The sequence below is a fragment of the Crinia signifera genome, chromosome 1, assembly GCF_055691185.1.
Source record: "Crinia signifera chromosome 1, ASM5569118v1, whole genome shotgun sequence".
NCBI classification, from domain to species: domain Eukaryota; kingdom Metazoa; phylum Chordata; class Amphibia; order Anura; family Myobatrachidae; genus Crinia; species Crinia signifera.
The window spans coordinates 41,484,285-41,503,601 of record NC_139217.1 but is presented as its reverse complement, the minus strand read 5'-3'; the positions used below and the strand labels follow the sequence as shown (position 1 = coordinate 41,503,601).

The 19,317-nt window shown below is 46.1% G+C and overlaps 1 protein-coding gene across 2 annotated transcripts in view; it reads left to right on the top strand.

Moving 5' to 3' along the window:
- Window positions 1-19,317, top strand: part of CYP26B1 (cytochrome P450 family 26 subfamily B member 1) — a 69,940-nt gene that overhangs the window by 29,334 nt on the left and 21,289 nt on the right. For both annotated transcript variants that reach the window (XM_083188606.1, XM_083188696.1), the window contains exon 2: window positions 10,330-10,571. In XM_083188606.1, the coding sequence (XP_083044732.1) occupies window positions 10,368-10,571 (204 nt within the window). In that variant the 5' untranslated portion in view covers window positions 10,330-10,367. The remainder of the gene's footprint in view (window positions 1-10,329; window positions 10,572-19,317) is intronic.

The following is a 19,317-nucleotide window of genomic DNA, read 5'->3' as shown; positions in this document are numbered from 1 at the left end:
CTCCATACCACCTGATCAGGAGTCCGTCCTTACGGTGATCACCACAGATGGTCACTATGTAGATGCTGGTAACAGGTTGTTCTGTGATGATCACTGTAAGGATGGACTCCAGATCAGGTGGTATAGAGAGCAGTGGCGTAACTATAGTCCCGCAGCCCCCGCGGTGGCGGGGAGGCGCTAGGCAGGTGTGGGCGCCTGGGGGGTCTGCGGGACTATAGTTACCACCTGGTCCCGGCTCCCGACTCCTGCCCTCCCCCTCCTTACACCCATTGCCGCCGGCGCCACTGCCTCTGACCCGACACGCAGATCTGTGTCGGGTGACGGGCGGTCCCCGGCTACGGCTGCAGTGCTAATATAATAAGAGACACTCGGAAAATGGCTGCCCCCATAATGCTGTATGGGGGCAGCCATTTTCCGAGTGTCTGTTATTATATTAGCACTGCAGCCGGAGCCGGGGACCGCCTGTCACCCGACACAGATCTGCGTGTCGGGTTAGAGGCAGAAGCGCCGGTGGCAATGGGGACGGGTAAGGAGGGGGTTAATATTTCGGGGGTGGGGGGGTGGGTTTGTTTTAATATTTCGGGGGGGGGGGGGGCACCCGAAATGTCCGGCGGGGGGGGGGCGCAAAAAAAGTAGAGCGGACATCTCTTTATGCCACTTTTATCTGGTGCAACCCAGCAGCAATTCCATCAACGCCGATTGGAGCAGGAGTGGTATTTATATCAATACCAAATGACTCTATTGTAATCATCTGCCAGTACTGTGCATATCTGACCTGAGCTCCTACTATCTAATAACAAGAAGAATCAGTTGCTTCCTCTGTTTAAATCCATATAATAATGGGACTTTATGATGTTCATTTACTAACAAACAATCATCCGCATCATTTCAGAGACTTCATCTTTCCATTAACCTTCATTTGACGGGATACTGCCACTAGGTCTACAAGTATTAGGTCAACAAGCATTAGGTCGACACCACTAGGTCGACATGACTGAAGGTTGACATGCAGGAAGGCCGACATGGGTTAGGTCAACAGGGTTATTAGTTTGATGTGCATTAGTTCGACATGGGGAAAGTCAACAGTCAAAAGCTCGACATGGTGTTTTTCACTTTTTTTTTGAGCCGACATGCAGTATTTCATGCCCTACCATCCACTAGGGTGTGGTGCTGGTGAATAAAATAGTGTGCCGAGCGCAGCGAGGGGACACGGCGGTACGTTTCAGTGTCCATGTCGACAGTCGGCACAAAAAAGCGGGAAAAAAACCATGTCGACATTTTGACTTTCGACCTTCACCATGTCGACCTAATGACCCTGTCAATCTTCAGTCATGTGGACCTTCCTGCATGTCAACCTTCAGTCATGTTGACCTACATGCATAGGCGCCGGAACGGGGGGGGCGAGGGGGCAGCTTGCCCCCCCCCAAATTACTGAGGCGCTAAAGTACCGTTGTCTGGGGGCGCTGTCAGGGCCGGCGACAGGGGGGGTCAAGGGGGACATGTGTGACGGGCGATCTGAAGGGCCCCAGAGCCCGGCCGGGGCCCGTCTGTGTCTTGATGTATGTGTGAGGTCTTTTCTACACTCACATATCCTGCAGTGCTATGCGCGCTGGCGCCGCTGCGCCGGGTCTCTCCATCCGTCCTCCCTGTCAGACTCAGTCCCCTCCCTGCCGGCCGCCCTGCCCAGCGGTGTTTGATTGACACTTACAGTGTCCGACGCCGTGGCCGCCCGCCCCCTGCTGCTTCAGCGACGAGCGACGCATGGGCATGGCATCCAGCATCCAGGTCCCCAGCGCGCTCCAACCCCATCCTGCTGCGGCCAGCGTGTCTGCCCTGCTGTGTATGGGAGGGATCCAGGCAGCAAAACAAAAAAAGTAAGTTGAGGAGATCTCTAAACTTGCTCACAATTTGAGTTAATGTACATTGGGGATGTATTAAGTTATGGGGAGTGTGTGAACAATTGATGTTCTGGGCATATGAGTGGTGTGGGGACATGTTCTGGGCAAATGAGGGTTATAGGGACATGTGCTGAACATATGAGGGATGTGGGGACATGTTCTGAACATATGAGGGTTATAGGGACATGTGCTGAACATATGAGGGATGTGGGGGCATGTTCTGGGCAAATGAGGGTTATAGGGACATGTGCTGGACATATGAGGGATGTAGGGGCATGTGCTGGGCATATGAGGGATGTGGGGGCGCCAAAATGAGATTATATCTTGCCCCCCCAACCTAAAAACGTTCCAGCGCCCCTGTCTACATGCATGTCGACCCAGTTGCTGTCCACCCAATGATCCATACCCTTTTGACTAACATCAGTGGTTGCATTTATATACCATCATTAACCTGAAAGAATCTTCATCTTTGTCTATACAAGAGATCTATTACAGCCGGATGATTTGTATTACCAATAATAGTCCTGGATTTTTGCATTTTATATTGTATATTTCATTTTTATTTGATTGTAATATATATTTGTATTAAATAAGCCCTTATTTCAGCAAAGTCCTTTCTCTGGTGATTTTGTCCAATACAGTAATGGTCAACATACGAACAAGTCGACATGAGTTTTTCACCAGGTGCAGTCATGATAATAGTGTAGTGACAGTAGTGACCATTGTATGACACTGTGGAATGTTGTAGTGACATTAGTGTGACACTATGGCAGGTATTCAATGCCGCGGGTTCCCCCTGTGAAGTGATTTCTGTTTAGGATTCGCTGCACATTCGCACCCTCTATTCAATGCATCAGGGGCTCGCTGCCTCTGACAGCGAATTTGTACCCACCTGACAAATGCCGTGTGGAGCCTGGAGGATGGTGCAAGGCAGGGAGATAGCAGCCTCCCTGTATGAGCCGCATGCTGCACACAGCAGCAGGGGAAAAGAAAGAGGGCTGGTGGGGACACAGGCAGCAGAAGCTGCGGCCCCAGGAGACTGGGCAGGCGGGGAGGTGCAGGGAGCGCTGCGCTGGTCACGCTCATGCATATGCAATGAGCGGGACCCAGCGCTGTAAATATTAATGAGCGCATCCCTGCCCCCTGCTGACGTCACCCGTAAAAAAGAAAAATTTAAAATATATTCATGTACAGCAAGTATAACAAAACAAATAGCAAATAATAAAATTACAGATTTTTTTTACACCAATTCCAGTTCACCAAGATGACAAATGCAATACGGAGCAACTTCGGCGAAAATCATGGTGATTAGTTCTCCATTCTAGCATTGAATACACTCTCGGCGAATCACAGTAAAAATACACCGGCGTATTGCAGCCAGTAGGAAATGGAGAACTGGCCGGATTCACTGTTTGCTTTCAGCGAACAGTGATCGTTGAATAGGGCAATTTCAGTGAAAATATTCGCCGCAGACCCTGAAAACAGCCCGATCGCTGAAAAAAGCAGGAAATCAGCGGCATTGAATACTACCCTATGAAGCACAGTCATAATATTAGTGTAACACTATGGAGTGCAGTAGTGACCATTGTATGGCACTATGGAATGTTGTAGGGACATTAGTGTGACACTGGGCCTTATTCTAGTTCACTCTTAGAGGTAAAGTCCTTTCTCGGATGGACGAAACCATGTGCACTGCAGGGGGACAGATGTAACAGGTGCAGATAGAATTATAGAAAATGAGTTATTTTGTTTCTGTGCAGGGAAAATACTGACTCCTTTATTTCTACACTGCAATATAGATCTCACTTTGAAGAAAAACCCCACCCAAATCTAATTCTATCTGCATATGTTATATCTGCCCCCCCTTGCAGTGCACATGGTTTTGTCTCTAAGAGTGAACTAGAATAAGGCCCATTATGAGGTGCAGTCATAATAATAGTGTGACAATATGCAGCGGAATATGTGTGTGCTATGTAAATAATAACCAAGGGCCTTATTCTGGTCTGTGCGGCCGGAGCCGAATATGCGGCCAGGACCGTTGCGTCCTAAACCCCGCCTTCCGTACGGATCGCTCACTCCGTCTGAATGCGGTAAGCCGCTGACCGCACGGAGCACTAGTGGATTTCTCATGTATACACCTCCTCCATCTCTGGGAACCTCCCCCATCATTCGATGGTCGCAGACCATCGAATGCAGGACCGAGCGGTCAGGCAGCTCCCGCGAGCTCAGACCACTCGTGCATTTCTCTGTGCAAAAGCAGGGATCTGGGCGGGCAGCTGACATCCGGCAATGTCATATGTCCGCCCCCTACACGTGCGTCACGGCCGCATTACCATACGTACGCCCAGCGGTTTCATGGGAACGCCCATGAAACGCGGGGCGTATGCATATGTTAATGAGGCTAAACAGCCCTTCACGCCCCTCTCCTCCCACTGTTCGTAGTGTAAACAATTCATGCGGAATTTGGACGTATGTCCCTTTCGCACATGCGCAGATATGCCTCTGCACATGCGCAGACACAAAACATCGGCGGAACGAACGCACGCGGACATATCCGCACCAACCAGAATAAGGGCCCATGTTGCAGTAGTGTAATGATGGGGCAGATGTATTAAGCCATAACAAGAGATAAATGCAAGGGAGATAAGGAGAGATAAACATCCAGCCAATCAGCTCCTTACTGACTTTTTTCAAACACAGCCTGTAACATGGCAGTTAGCAGGTGATTGGCTGGACGTTTATCTCTCCTTATCACCCTTGGATTTATCTCTTGTTAAAGCTTAATACATCTGCCTCAATGATAGTACAGTAGCACCACCGTGTGAAGCTCACTAACATGACACCGCGCGTTGTGCTGTAGTGACAGTAGTTATACTAGCAGCAGTAGTTAGGTATGCAGCCGTGAGGTGATGTACAGTGCAGCATTTACAATAATGTCACACAGTGGGATTCAGTAGTGACCATAGGCGTAGTGCATTAGTGACATTCATGTGGCACTGTAGTGTACAGTAGTGACACTGGAGTGCAGAGCTGAGAGCGATATGGCACTGTGCGGTGTGTAGCAGTGTGCCCTGTAGAGTTCAGTAGTGATAAAAGTCTAACATTACATACATACATAAACGCTGCACCACTGAACACACGCCCCCCCCCCCCCCGCGCCGCACGAATCCCTGTGCTACCATGTGAGCAGATGTGTACGCTTACACATCCGCGTAGAGGAAAAATCATTTGATGGTTGCTCATAGCAACCAATCAATCATACCTCTGCGTGCACCTTCCACATCTTTCAACGGTCGGCGACCATGGAAAGATGTGGGAGGGTCCCAGTGGCATGCGAACGGATGTTAATGTAAAACATCCATTGGCAGCCAGTGCGAACGTTTGCATCTTGCAAATGGTGAGCTGGCATACCACCGTCCGCAAGGCGGGATCTGGTTCACTCGCAAGGATCCGAATTCACATCTGAGTGAATGAACCAGAATGAGTCCTATTGGGAGAAAAGTGCTATATAAATATCATTATTATTATTATTATATAGAGTGCAGTAGTGAGGGTTGTGTGACAAAGTATAGTGTAAAGAGTAACAGTGACAGTACTGTGACAGTAATAGAGTAATATCACATGGCAGTAGTACTGACAGGAGAATGACCGGTTGGGATCATTTGGTCTACAGCATGATGGTCGACAGTCATTAGGTCGACATGGGAAAAGGTTGACATGGGTCTAGGTCGACATGGTTCTAGGTCGAAAGGACATTAGTTCGACAGGTCATTAGACAATCAAAAAAAAAAAAAGGGTGAGCCCGCCCCAAATAGAGGAGGGATCTAAGGGGGCGCTTGGTAGGAGTGGCTTCCCAGAAGCTGCTGTGAAACAGGTTAGTTGGTCCTGTATAAACAAACAAGAGGAAAAAAAATGTCTAGGTCGACATTTAATAGGTCGACATTGGGTTTTTCACAGTTTTTAACCTGAATGTCAACACAATCGACATGGACACAGTTTAAAGTGTACCGCTTGCTATGCGTCGGGCACACTATTTTGTTCTCCCACCACGCCCTAGTGGATGGTAGGGCATGAAATACCGCCTGTCAGCACATGTCGGCTCAAAAAATAGTGAAAAACCTTTTGACTGTTGACCTAGACACTGTCAAACTAATGACCTGTCGAACTAATGACCTAGAACTATGTCGACCTTTTCCTATGTCGACCTAGACCCACGTTGACCTTTTCCCATGTCGACCTAATGGTGTCGACCTAATGACTGTCTACCATAATGCTGTCGACCAAATGACCGCATCCCGAGAATGACACAGTAGTGCAGTAACAGGAGAATCTAGAGTGCAGCAGTAGCAGCAGTAGTAGTAATATGACACTATGCAGTGCTTCAGTAGTGTAATACGTTCAGTAGTGTGCTGTACTGACAGCGAAGTGATGCTGTGGAGTGCAGTGCTGACAGTAATGTGGCATGATTGTTTTTAATAGTGACCATAGCAGGACACAGTGGAGTGCAGAAATTGCATGCAGCTGAAATAGTAGTGTGACACCAATATTCAGGGTTCCGCAGTACTAGTGAGGTGATACTTAATTTATAAAGTGGATTAGTAACAGTAGTATGACCGTAGTAGTGTATACAATGCAGAAGTGTAAGTAGTGTGACCCTGTGCAGTACCGTGATAATAATGGATTAGTAACAGTAGTATGACCGTAGTAGTCTATACAATGCAGAAGTGTCAGTAGTGTGACCCTGTGCAGTACCGTAGTTATAATAATGGATTTGTAACAGTAGTATGACCGTAGTAGTCTATACAATGCAGAAGTGTCAGTAGTGTGACCCTGTGCAGTACCGTAGTTATAATAATGGATTAGTAACAGTAATATGACCGTAGTAGTCTATACAATGCAGAAGTGTCAACAGTGTGACCCTGTGCAGTATCGTAGTGATAATAATGGATTAGTAACAGTAGTATGACCGTAGTAGTCTATACAATGCAGAAGTGTCAGCAGTGTGACCCTGTGCAGTATCGTAGTGATAATAATGTTACACTGTACTGAAAAGAGAGCAAAAGTCACGGTGATGCTGCAATAGTATCAGTAGTGTTAAGGCCCATACACACTGGGTGACTTTGAGCTGAAAGCCGTTCAAAACACCAGGTTTGAGCGGCTTTCAGCTCAAAGGCGCCCAGTGTGTATGGCCCGGCGATGAGCTGTATTACCAGCAGATGAGTGGCTTTGAGGACAGCTATGCATAGCACTGCGCTATGCAAAGCCGCCCTCCCCCCGATGACGGCGCCGGGGGAAAGCCGCTCAGTGTGTATGCACTGAGCGGCTTTCCTCCCAGTGATACACACAATCATCGCTGTCCATACACGCTGGGCATAGTCGCCCAGTGTGTATGGACCATTACAGTAGTGGATAAAGGGTCTCATTCAGAATAATTTGGAATGGATTTTTGGGGGTCTGCACATGCACAAACCCCAGCACCTAACGGCCATGGCAAATTATAGAGTACAGAAGTGATAGTTGTGTGACACTATTCATAGATATAAGTATCTGAAGTGTTAGTAGTGTGACAGTGCAAAGTATACATATATATATATATATATATATATATGTAGCAAAATAGTGAGCACACACACAGAGGTATAGGTGACAGCAGCAGTAGTAGTGAGCACACCCAGACCGAGGTGACAGCAGCAGTAGTAGTAAGCACACCCAGACCGAGGTGACAGCAAAAGTAGTACTGAGCACACCTAGGTGACAGCAGCAGCAGTCGTAGTGAGCACACCCAGACCCAGGTGACAGCAGCAGCAGTCGTACTGAGCACACCCAGACCTAGGTGACAGCAGCAATAGCAGGGAGCACACGCAGACCTAAGTGACAGCAGCAGCAGTAGTAATGAGCACACCCAGATCTAAGTGGCAGCAGTAGTACTGAGCATACCCAGACCTAAGTGACAGCAGCAGTAGCAGTACTGATCACACCCAGACCTAGGTGACAGCAGCAGCAGTAAGCACACCAAGACCTAGGTGACAGCAGCAGCAGTGAGCACACCAGAACTAGGTGACAGCAGCCGAAGTGACAGCAGCAGTAGTAGTGAGCACCCCTAGACTTAGGTGACAGCAGCAGCAGTAGTAGTAGTAAGCACACCCAGACCTAGGTGACAGCAGCAGTAGCACTGAGCACACCCAGACCTAGGTGACAGCAGCAGCAGTAGTAGTGAGCACCCCCAGACCTAGGTGACAGCAGCAGAAGTAGTAGTGAGCACACTGAGACCTAGGTGACAGCAGCAGTAGTAATAAGCACAATCAGACCTAGGTGACAGCATCAGAAGTGGTAGTGAGCACACCCAGACCTAAGTGACAGCAGTAGTACTGAGCACACCCAGACCTAGGTGACAGCAGCAGTAGTAGTGAGCACACCCAGACCTAGGTGAGAGCAGTAATAGTGAGCACACCCAGACCTAGGTGACAGCAGCAGTAGTAGTGAGCACACCCAGACCTAGGTGACAGCAGCAGTAGTAGTAAGCACACCCACATCTAGGTGACAGCAGTAGTAGTGAACACACTAAGGTGACAGAGGTAGTAGTTGTACTGAGCACACCCAGACCTAGGTGAGAGCAGTAATAGTAAGCACACCCACACCTAGGTGACAGCAGCAGTAGTAGTACTGAGCACACCAAGACCTAGGTGACAGCAGCAATAGTAGTGAGCACACCCAGACCTAGGTGAGAGCAGTAATAGTGAGCACACCCAGACCTAGGTGACAGCTGCAGTAGTAGTGAGCACACATAGACCTAGGTGACAGCAGCAGCAGTAGTAAACACACCCAGACCTAGGTGACAGCAGCAGTAGTATCGAGCACACTGAGACCTAGGTGACAGCAGCAGTAGTAGTAAGCACAATCAGACCTAGGTGACAGCAGCAGTAGTATTAAGCACAATCAGACCTAGGTGACAGCAGCAGTAGTAGTAAGCACAATCAGACCTAGGTGACAGCAGCAGTAGTAGTGAGCACACTGAGACCTAGGTGACAGCAGCAGCAGTGGTAGTAAGCACAATCAGACCTAGGTGACAGCAGCAGAAGTGGTAGTGAGCACACCCAGACCTAAGTGACAGCAGTAGTACTGAGCACACCCAGACCTAGGTGACAGCAGCAGTAGTAGTGAGCACACCCAGACCTAAGTGACAGCAGCAGTAGTAGTGAGCACACCCAGACCTAGGTGACAGCAGCAGTAGTAGTACTGAGCACACCCAGACTAAGGTGACAGCAGCAGTAGTAGTGAGCACACCCAGACCTAAGTGACAGCAGCAGCAGTAGTAGTGAGCACACCCAGACCTAGGTGACAGCAGCAGTAGTAGTGAGCACACTGAGACCTAGGTGACAGCAGCAGCAGTGGTAGTAAGCACAATCAGACCTAGGTGACAGCAGCAGAAGTGGTAGTGAGCACACCCAGACCTAAGTGACAGCAGTAGTACTGAGCACACCCAGACCTAGGTGACAGCAGCAGTAGTAGTGAGCACACCCAGACCTAAGTGACAGCAGCAGTAGTAGTGAGCACACCCAGACCTAGGTGACAGCAGCAGTAGTAGTACTGAGCACACCCAGACTAAGGTGACAGCAGCAGTAGTAGTGAGCACACCCAGACCTAAGTGACAGCAGCAGTAGTAGTGAGCACACCCAGACCTAGGTGACAGCAGCAGTAGTAGTACTGAGCACACCCAGACTAAGGTGACAGCAGCAGTAGTAGTGAGCACACCCAGACCTAGGTGACAGCAGTAGTAGTACTGAGCACACCCAGACCTAGGTGACAGCAGCAGTAGTACTGAGCACACCCAGACCTAGGTGACAGCAGCAGTAGTAGTACTGAGCACACCCAGACCTAGGTGACAGCAGCAGCAGTAGTACTGAGCACACCCAGACCTAGGTGACAGCAGCAGCAGTAGTAGTGAGCACACCCAGACCTAGGTGACAGCAGCAGTAGTAAGCACACCCAGACCAAGGTGACAGCAGCAGTAGTGAGCACACCCAGACCTAGGTGACAGCAGCAGTAGTAGTGAGCACATCCAGACCTATGTGACAGCAGCAGTAGTAGTGAGCACATCCAGACCTATGTGACAGCAGCAGTAGTAGTAAGCACACCCAGACCTAGGTGACAGCAGCAGTAGTGAGCACACCCAGACCTAGGTGACAGCAGCAGTAGTGAGCACACCCAGACCTAGGTGACAGCAGCAGCAGTGGTAGTGAGCAGCAGTCAGGGATCCCAGCACCCCGCCTCCAGCAGCAGCCGCCCGTGCACAGTGAGTGGGGGGAGTAGCAGCAGTACCTGGCCTCCTGCCCGCAGCCTCCCCGCCTGTATATAAGGGGCACAGCGGCCGGTGAGGGCTGCAGTGTACAGACTACCAGTGTACAGACATGTCCCTGCTCTCCCTCCCCAGGTGCCGCTGCTGAGCCCCGGCTCTCCCTCTCGCACACCATGCTGTTCCCCAGCTTTGACCTGATCTCTGCCCTGGCCACTCTCGCTGCATGCCTGGTGTCCGTGGCCCTGCTCCTCGCCGTGTCCCAGCAGCTGTGGCAGCTCCGCTGGGCGGCCACCCGGGACAAGAGCTGCAAGCTCCCCATCCCGAAGGGCTCCATGGGATTCCCCCTGGTGGGAGAGACCTTCCACTGGATCCTGCAGGTACGTGCCAGCTTATTACTATTATCCCACTGTGCCTGCACTATTACCCCTTTCTGCCCATTGTTAGCCCACTTTATAAACTTTGTGCACTTTACCCCTGCTGCATCCACTGTGCCTCATTATTGCCTACTCTGCCCAATGTTACACCACTTTATGCATTTACCGCATGCTGTATAAACTGTGCCAAGTCTTATTACCCTGTGTAACATTAATACCCCTACTGTATCCACTGTACCAAGTCTTATTATACCTGTACCACTAATACCCCTACTGTATCCACTGTACCAAGTCTTATTACCCCTGTACCACTAATACCCCTACTGTATCCACTGTGCCAAGTCTTATTACCCCTGTACCACTAATACCCCTACTGTATCCACTGTGCCAAGTATTATTACCCCTGTACCACTAATAACCCTACTGTATCCACTGTGCCAAGTCTTATTACCCCTGTACCACTAATAACCCTACTGTATCCACTGTACCAAGTCTTATTACCCCTGTACCAATAATACCCCTACTGTATCCACTGTGCCAAGTATTATTACCCTTTGTAACACTAATATCCCTACTGTATACACTGTACCAAGTCGTATTACCCCTGTAACACTAATACCCCTACTGTATCCACTGTACCAAGTCTTATTACCCCTACAGTATCCACTGTACCAAGTCTTATTACCCCTGTAACACTAATATACTGTATCCACTGCACCAAGTCTTATTACCCCTACTGTATCCACTGTACCAAGTCTTATTACCCCTGTAACATTAATACCCCTACTGTATCTACTGTACCAAGTCTTATTACCCCTGTAACACTAATACCCCTACTGATTCCACTGTACCAAGTCTTATTACCCCTGTAACACTAATACCCCTACTGTATCCATTGCCCCAAGTCTTATTACCCTGTGTTACTCTAATACCCCTACTGTATCCACTGTACCAAGTCTTATTACACCCTGGGTAATATCATCTTTACAGTATGTACTGTCCCAGCTTTTATTACACAGTGTATCACTATTTCCCTTATTGTCTGCACTGTCCCGAGTCTGATGCTGGTATCATTATTACCCTCTGTACTGTCTGTCAAAGATGACACTAGTAAGTTGAGTACTGTCAGGTTACCTGGTCCATTGTTACCTGTTGCCTATAACTGTATTGTCATTTTTAACTCTGTATTTCCTATCTGGTGACACTATTATACTGTTTATTCACTATCACTGCTGAAACTATTATACTGAGTGTCCATTATCACTGGTGACACTATTGTACTGTGTAACCATTATCACTGGTGACACTATTATACTGTGTAACCACTATCACTGGTGACACTATTATACAGAATTATGTATTCCCTATCTCTGGTGACACTTTTATACTGTGTATTCCCTATCACTGGTGACACTTTTATACTATGTATTCCCTATCACTGGTGACACTATTATACTATGTATTCCCTATCACTGGTGACACTTTTATACTGTGTATTCCCTATCTCTGGCGACACTTTTATACTGTGTATTCCCTATCACTGGTGACACTATTATACTATGTATTCCCTATCACTGGTGACACTATTATACTGTGTATTCCCTATCACTGGTGACACTTTAATACTGTGTATTCCCTATCATTGATGACACTATTGTACTGTGTATCCATTTTCATTGATCACACTATCAATCTGTGTAACAACTATCACTGGTGACATTATTATACTGTGCAACCACTATCACTGCTGACACTATTATACTGTGTATCCATGATCACTGGTGACACTTTTATACTGTGTATCCATTATCACTGGTGACACTATCATTCTGTGTAACCACTATCACTGGTGACACCTTAATACTATGTATTCCCTATCACTGGTGACACTATCATAATGTGTATTCCCGATCACTGGTGACACTATTATACTGTCTATCCATTATCACTGGTGACACTTTTTTTATATTGTGTATTCCCGATCACTGGTGACACTATCATTCTGTGTAACACTATCACGGTGACACTATTATACTGTGTATTCCCTATCACTGGTGACACTATTATACAGAACTGTGTATTCCCGATCACTGGTGACACTATTATACTGTCTATCCATTATCACTGGTGACACCTTTTTTATATTGTGTATTCCCGATCACTGGTGACACTATCATTCTCTGTAACACTATCACGGTGACACTATTATACTGTGTATTCCCTATCACTGGTGACACTATTATACAGAACTATGTATTCCCTATCACTGGTGACACTATCATACTGTCTATCCTCTATAACCGATGGTGACCCTATTGCCCTTTGCCATGTCAGTCTGTCATTACTGTCACTGTGCATTGTCATTATCACTGAGCATGACTGTTCCTCCCCAGCCTGCTGGATTACACTGTGGTACCTGTGTAACCCGTGCAGTGCAGGAGACTGTGTATGAGTATGCATCACTATGAATGAGCCACGTGTTGTACTAGGGAGTAAATATATCCTTATTTATATATATAACAGGGGGTGTTCCCGGTCCCAGCTCATCTACTCTGTGCCTATGTGCCTCTCTCTCTCTGCTTTCCAGTATCAGTAATCTATATATGCCTTTATATGCATTAGCCATTAGGAGTTGTGTAGGGAAGGAAGGTAGGGATCAGATAGTCATTGGTGTATGGGTTTAAAAATAGCCCCTCTGTGAGCTGTGTAGGGATCCGAGGGGCATTGTCCAGTGTAGGTGTTTTGGGTGGTAAAAACAGCCCCTGTATGAGCAGTGTAGGGAAAAAGAGTAGGGATCAGGAGGTACAATACATAGGGGGCACTATAATGGGGTATAGGGAACATTATGTGCAGTGGGATTATGCAGAGCACCATATACAGATAGGCTTGGGGAAAATGCATTGCCTCTCTGGCTCAAAGAGCTTGCAGTCACCTTATACTGTACATGAGCATTGTCTGAGCGTGTCCTGAATCATTGCGACTCACCGTGTGCAACTCCTGGGATTCCTCTGGTCATGCCACAGGCCCAGTGCCAAAAAAACACTACTACTACAAATAATATAGCAATAATAGTACAGTAGTAATACAAATACTGTAACAGTAATAACCCTAATAATACAGTAATAATAGTACAGTAGTAATACAAATACTGTAACAATAATAATCCTAATAATACAGTAGTAGCAGTAAACACTGCAGTAGTAGTAATAATAATAATACAGTAATAATAGTACAGTAGTAATACAAATACTGTAACAGTAATAACCCTAATAATACAGTAGCAGTAAACACTGCAGTAGTAGTAGTAATAATAATATAGTAATAGTACAGTAGTAATACAAATACTGTAACAGTAATAACCCTAATAATACAGTAGCAGCAGTAAACACTGCAGTAGTAGTAGTAATAATAATAATAATATAGTAATAATAGTACAGTAGTAGTAATAATAATAATAATAATAATAATAATATAGTATTAGTACAGTAGTAATAATAATAATATAGTAATAGTACAGTAGTAATAATAATAATATAGTAATAATATAGTAATAGTACAGTAGTAGTAATAATAATAATAATGTAGTAATAATAATAATAATATAGTAATAATAGTACAGTAGTAATACAAATATTGTAAGAGTAATAATCCTAATAATACAGTAGCAGCAGTAAACACTGCAGTAGTAGTAATAATAATATAGTAATAATAATATAGTAATAATAGTACGGTAGTAATACAAATACTGTAAGAGTAATAATCATAATAATACAGTAGTAGCAGTAAACACTGCAGTAGTAGTAATAATAATAATATACTACTAATAATAAAACAGTAATAATATTATAATGATACAGTGAGTTAAAGTTTAGGAAATCTGTAATTCCAATGAGGGAACACCCCTCCCCCACATACTTCCACTGCAAGTTAACCCCTTCTCCCCTAGTAGCACTGTAAATAGTGGGATTAGCCTGACCCGTAGCATATTCCACCACCACCGCAGTGTAACAACCTCTGGCTGGAGGTGCAGGTGATAGGACCTGTGGGGACATTTTGGGCACAGAGGTTACTCCCATCAGTATGGCTGGCGATGTTTTGTGGTTACATTTGACAGCAGATAAGAGCACTTGGCCGATCTAGTCTGCCCATGTACACAGTACTACACCCACACTCACTTACACACTAAAGTTCATTTTTTTGTTGGGAGCCAAACATGCCAGTATTTTTTGGGATTATGGGAGGAAAACCGAGCTCCCAGAGGAAATGGGTAAGCCCCTTTCTCCCCTGTGTAATACCTTCCCCAAGCCTAGGTTCATGTCACATTGCCCTGTCGTGGTCACTATAACAGAACTCTTTCTGGCCTCTGTTGCCTGTTGGGTGAATGAGCCCCAGGAATGATCTGTTCTGGCTGCAGGGTGATGCCTTACCTGGAATATTGCAGGAGCCTCAATGTGACCTTCTTGTGGGGTGATAGGGAGCCTGGTCTGCCCTATGATGTCATCATATAGGGAATGCTACCATTCACTCGCCCCATGATGTCATCAGAGTGCTGCTGTAAACCATCTCCCCATGCTGTAATCACAGAGAGTGCTACTGTAACCCCTCTCCCTAGGATAGCATAACAGAGAGTGCTGCTGTAACCCCTCTCCCCATTATACTGAGCCTGTGAGAGTGTTAAAATAGGGAGAGGTAAAGTACCAACCAATCAACTGCTAGCTGCCATATTACAGGCTGTGTTTAAAAAAATAACAGGATCTGATTGGTATGTTATCTCTCCACTTTATTACTCATCAAGACTTCGTAAATTTGCACCTATGCCATCATACAGAGAGTGCTGCTGTATCCCATCCCCCATGATGACATCACATAGAGTACTGCTGTAAAGCCATGATGCCATTGCAGCAAGAGCTGCCTTAACTGATGTACACATGATGTCATCATCCAGAGAGTGCGGCTGTATCTATCCCCTTTCCCCATATTGTCATCATCCAGAGAGTCCTGCTGTATCCCATAAATTGGGGTATGTGATCTTTCGCCCACTCCAAACCTTGGATTAGAGACAACCTGCTACAAATCTAGGATGGATGAAGATGCAGAATACAGCAATTAAAGGGAAGTACCTGGGAGGCCAATTAGTATTAAAGGTCCCAAAAAGAATGTGCATGGATTATTATCTGCAATTCTCCCACTATATGTAACCTTCTAGGAATCAGTAAATCAGATTCTTACAGTATATTTACATGATCTTTCCTCCGCAATCTGTTACTGTTACAGAACAGAAGGTCAACATTACTGCTGGATGCAATCTCTGGGACCCTAATTAATGGTGATTACAGCATCAATGATGTTCTGCTTGGGACACATTAATATTGTGTTGGTTGGAGCTGCAGTGTTCTTTGTGTCCAGCAGGTGTCACCTTCATCTTTTCTATTCGGGGCTGTAGGAAATATATTTAGTCAGTAACTAAATATTTGTACAGACAGCAAAGTATATTGCAACCTAGAGACGACTATTTTTTAATACGATTTTTTAATTGAAAGAAATACGTATTAAAAAAAATGGTGCATAAGATTACATCACATCTTCCACGATCTTTAATGCCGAAATACTTTTAAATTCCAAGTGCACATTATTTTATTCCATTTTTATGTTGTCAATTTTATTGTGTCTCTAGCATTGCAGCATTGTCTTTGCACTGTTGCTTTTTGTTGTTCAAATATCGTTCCTACAGGTGGCGCTGTAGGGAATAGGATACATCAGGATTCCCTCTTGAGCACGAACTATACTAGTCATCCGGCAGCTCACTAGATCCAACCAGTCCGTCACTGTATATTTAGGTTAACACAAATCCTCTATTGCAAAAAAAAAAAGCAACAACAGAGGGGGAAAAAATATATTTTTAAAGTTATCTTTTTTTTTTTTCTTCAGGGGGTACGAGAAAGGGTATTCCTTTTTCCACAGGCTCCATCCAAAAACAGTTCTAGGCTAAAAATACAATTTTTTGTATAAATTGGACTCCAGTCCCAGCTCCTACCACATAAAGGTGGTCTTTGTACTGCAGTGGAAATGTTGTACAAATATCTCTTTATTAATGGCACAAAAACTACTTTAATTATATTTACGTAGATCAGAAACACAGTCACCTGAACTTTGAAAATTCACAACCACAGTTCTGTTTGCCCAGGGACATTGGAGGGATTTTTTTTACTTTCTCCCTGCATGCCACAGCATTTTTTTTTCAACGTAGATATTTTTATGATATTAACTGTGATTTGTTTGCACGTGTTTGCGTTAGATGCAAAGACGTAAAGCCGAGAACAGGATGACTGACCCGCAGAGCTTACAGTTATTCTCAGTGTAGATCACGTTTAAAGTACCCTTTGCAGTGGCCTTGCATCTAGGTGCAGGAGTTAAGTTAAGTCGTAAGTTACTGAACAGAAAACTTGTGGTTTGCTTGAAAGGATAAACTTTAATGACAAGAACAACGTGGGAAGAACAAAGTTGGGGATGGTATGTCCGCAACGATCTTCCTGTTTAAAGAAGTTGCAGAAGTCTTAATCCCCGCGTACGCTGTCTTCAGGACCTTGTGATGGGAGTGTAGCATTTTCGCGTACGGTTTTGTGGCATGTGTTCAGTTGTTCAACACACGTACACGATTCCAGCCCATAAAGTAATGCTATTCTTTTTATAAGGATGTATACCATGAAAACATGAAAGTCTGAGGGCCACAGTTTTTAGGTACACTTATATAATGCCACCTACAGTAATCTATCAGTTTGTTGCAGCTTTTAATCTATTTAGGGTCATCAGTCACATGTGTTGGTGATGCGACATCGCTGCAATCTGGGGGTCCCCAACTTAATAGAGGAATAAGGCAATGAGAAAGGGGGGGGGGGGGGTTGAGGACGCACCACACTGTGTGGCCCCCTTATTGGACGGTTTCTGTCTGACGGTTGCTGCCCATTTGCTTCTTGCTCATAAATAACCTCCACTGTATGAATTGCCTTTCAAAACCAGAGACAGCCTCGTGCCACGCGGTATAAACATCCCTTGTGCTGGCAGCAAAAGTGTTTACCTGCGGCCGTCTCCGTTTGTTTGTGTATTTAGTGACGCAGTAGATGTGCTGGGACAGGTCTCACAAGCCGCAGGCTCTAATGGTCATTTTCCATCCTTTCAGGACGAACGTTTTCTCACAGTTCCTGTAAAGTGTCGCCACGCTCCCTGCGCACATTTACCCAGCCATAGTGCACGTTTCCACCGCTGTAGATCCCCGGGATGCTAATTGAGGCAGAAACCTGCATTCGCTTCAGAGGGAAAACCTGTAATCACTTGGATTGCTCCTCGGTGACCTTTTACACCCTCACTGTAGCTCTGTCTGTGACCCCAGACAATGCACCTTTCACTACTCCGCCTGCCAGTCTGCCGAGGCAGACACATCTGTTTCTCCATGTGGGGACCCTGTGCAGCCAAACACCTACAGTAATTACACCATCCTCTCTCTCTCTCTCTCTGTGCGCTTGGGGCCAGCTGGCAGTTGCAACTGAAGGCGGACATCATCCCTAGGCACTGTAGTGCCACAGCCCTGCTTCTGGAATCCACAGGCCTCCCTGGCAGGGAAATGTCACCCTGAACTCAAATTCAGCTAGGGCTGGATTTAGGCCTTTGGTTACTGAGAGGCGCCTGAAACTCTAAATGTGCCTTATTGTGCCTCTTTACTGAGATTGAAGTTGGGCCGTTGCCCATAGCAACCAGTCATAATCTACTTCTTATTAATAAAGCATCTTCTCGAAGATAATAGAATCTGAGGGGTAGCACCAGTACCAGAGTTTTAAGTAACCAACAAGTTCTGCCCTGGTTTGTAATCTGCAAAATTATTATTATTATTTTTTTTTTTGCAGAAATCTGCTATATTGGCAGCGCCAGCTCAGTGCCACCTGCCGATTGCCACTAAATTTCAATAGCAAAAAATAAAATATTGTCCGAGAGTAGAGATAATTCTTTGTAGTTTTAGCCTAGTTGTATTCAGATTGGCATTGCTGTCTTCCAGCTAATAGCTAATCACTACTACTTTCAGACCGCAAATGCCGTGTCGCACACGGGATTAGGACACGGGTCCCATTCCCAGAGCAACACGGCAATGCAGTCTGAAAGTTCCGACACCGACACGGCATATTGCCGAGTCTGTGACGTCACATTGGGCGGTGCTGGGCGGCGGCGCGTCATCGGGGGCTCGGGAGGAGGCAGTACTTGGAGCTGACAGTGCTGCCTTCTCCATACTGTGAACGGGACACGGGTCGCTCGACCCAGGCACCCGTTCACACTGCACTTGACACGGGTCATAGCCGTGTTCAACCCTGGTCATTACCAGGGTTGAACACTCGTGTTGCTCGACCCGTGGTGGCCTTTTCAGACCGCACCGTGACCCGTGTTTAGGCCCCGCGAACACGGCAATAAGCCGTGTTCGGAGTGCGGTCTGAAAGCGGTATTAGGGGTAAATGTACTGAGATGGGAGTTCTGCTTCACACGGTATGTTGCTATAGGCAACCAATCAGAATGTACTGTTTATTGTTTTAGCATCTTCTAGAAGATAATATAGTATATGATTGGTTGCCCATTGCAACATCCTATCTGAAATAGAACTCCCATCTTAGTAAGTTTCCCCTTTAGTATTTTTGGAATGGTAATTCAGGAATTTTAGTTTAACGCCTTTACCCCCCCCTCCCCTCATGACCACAGAACTTACACCCAA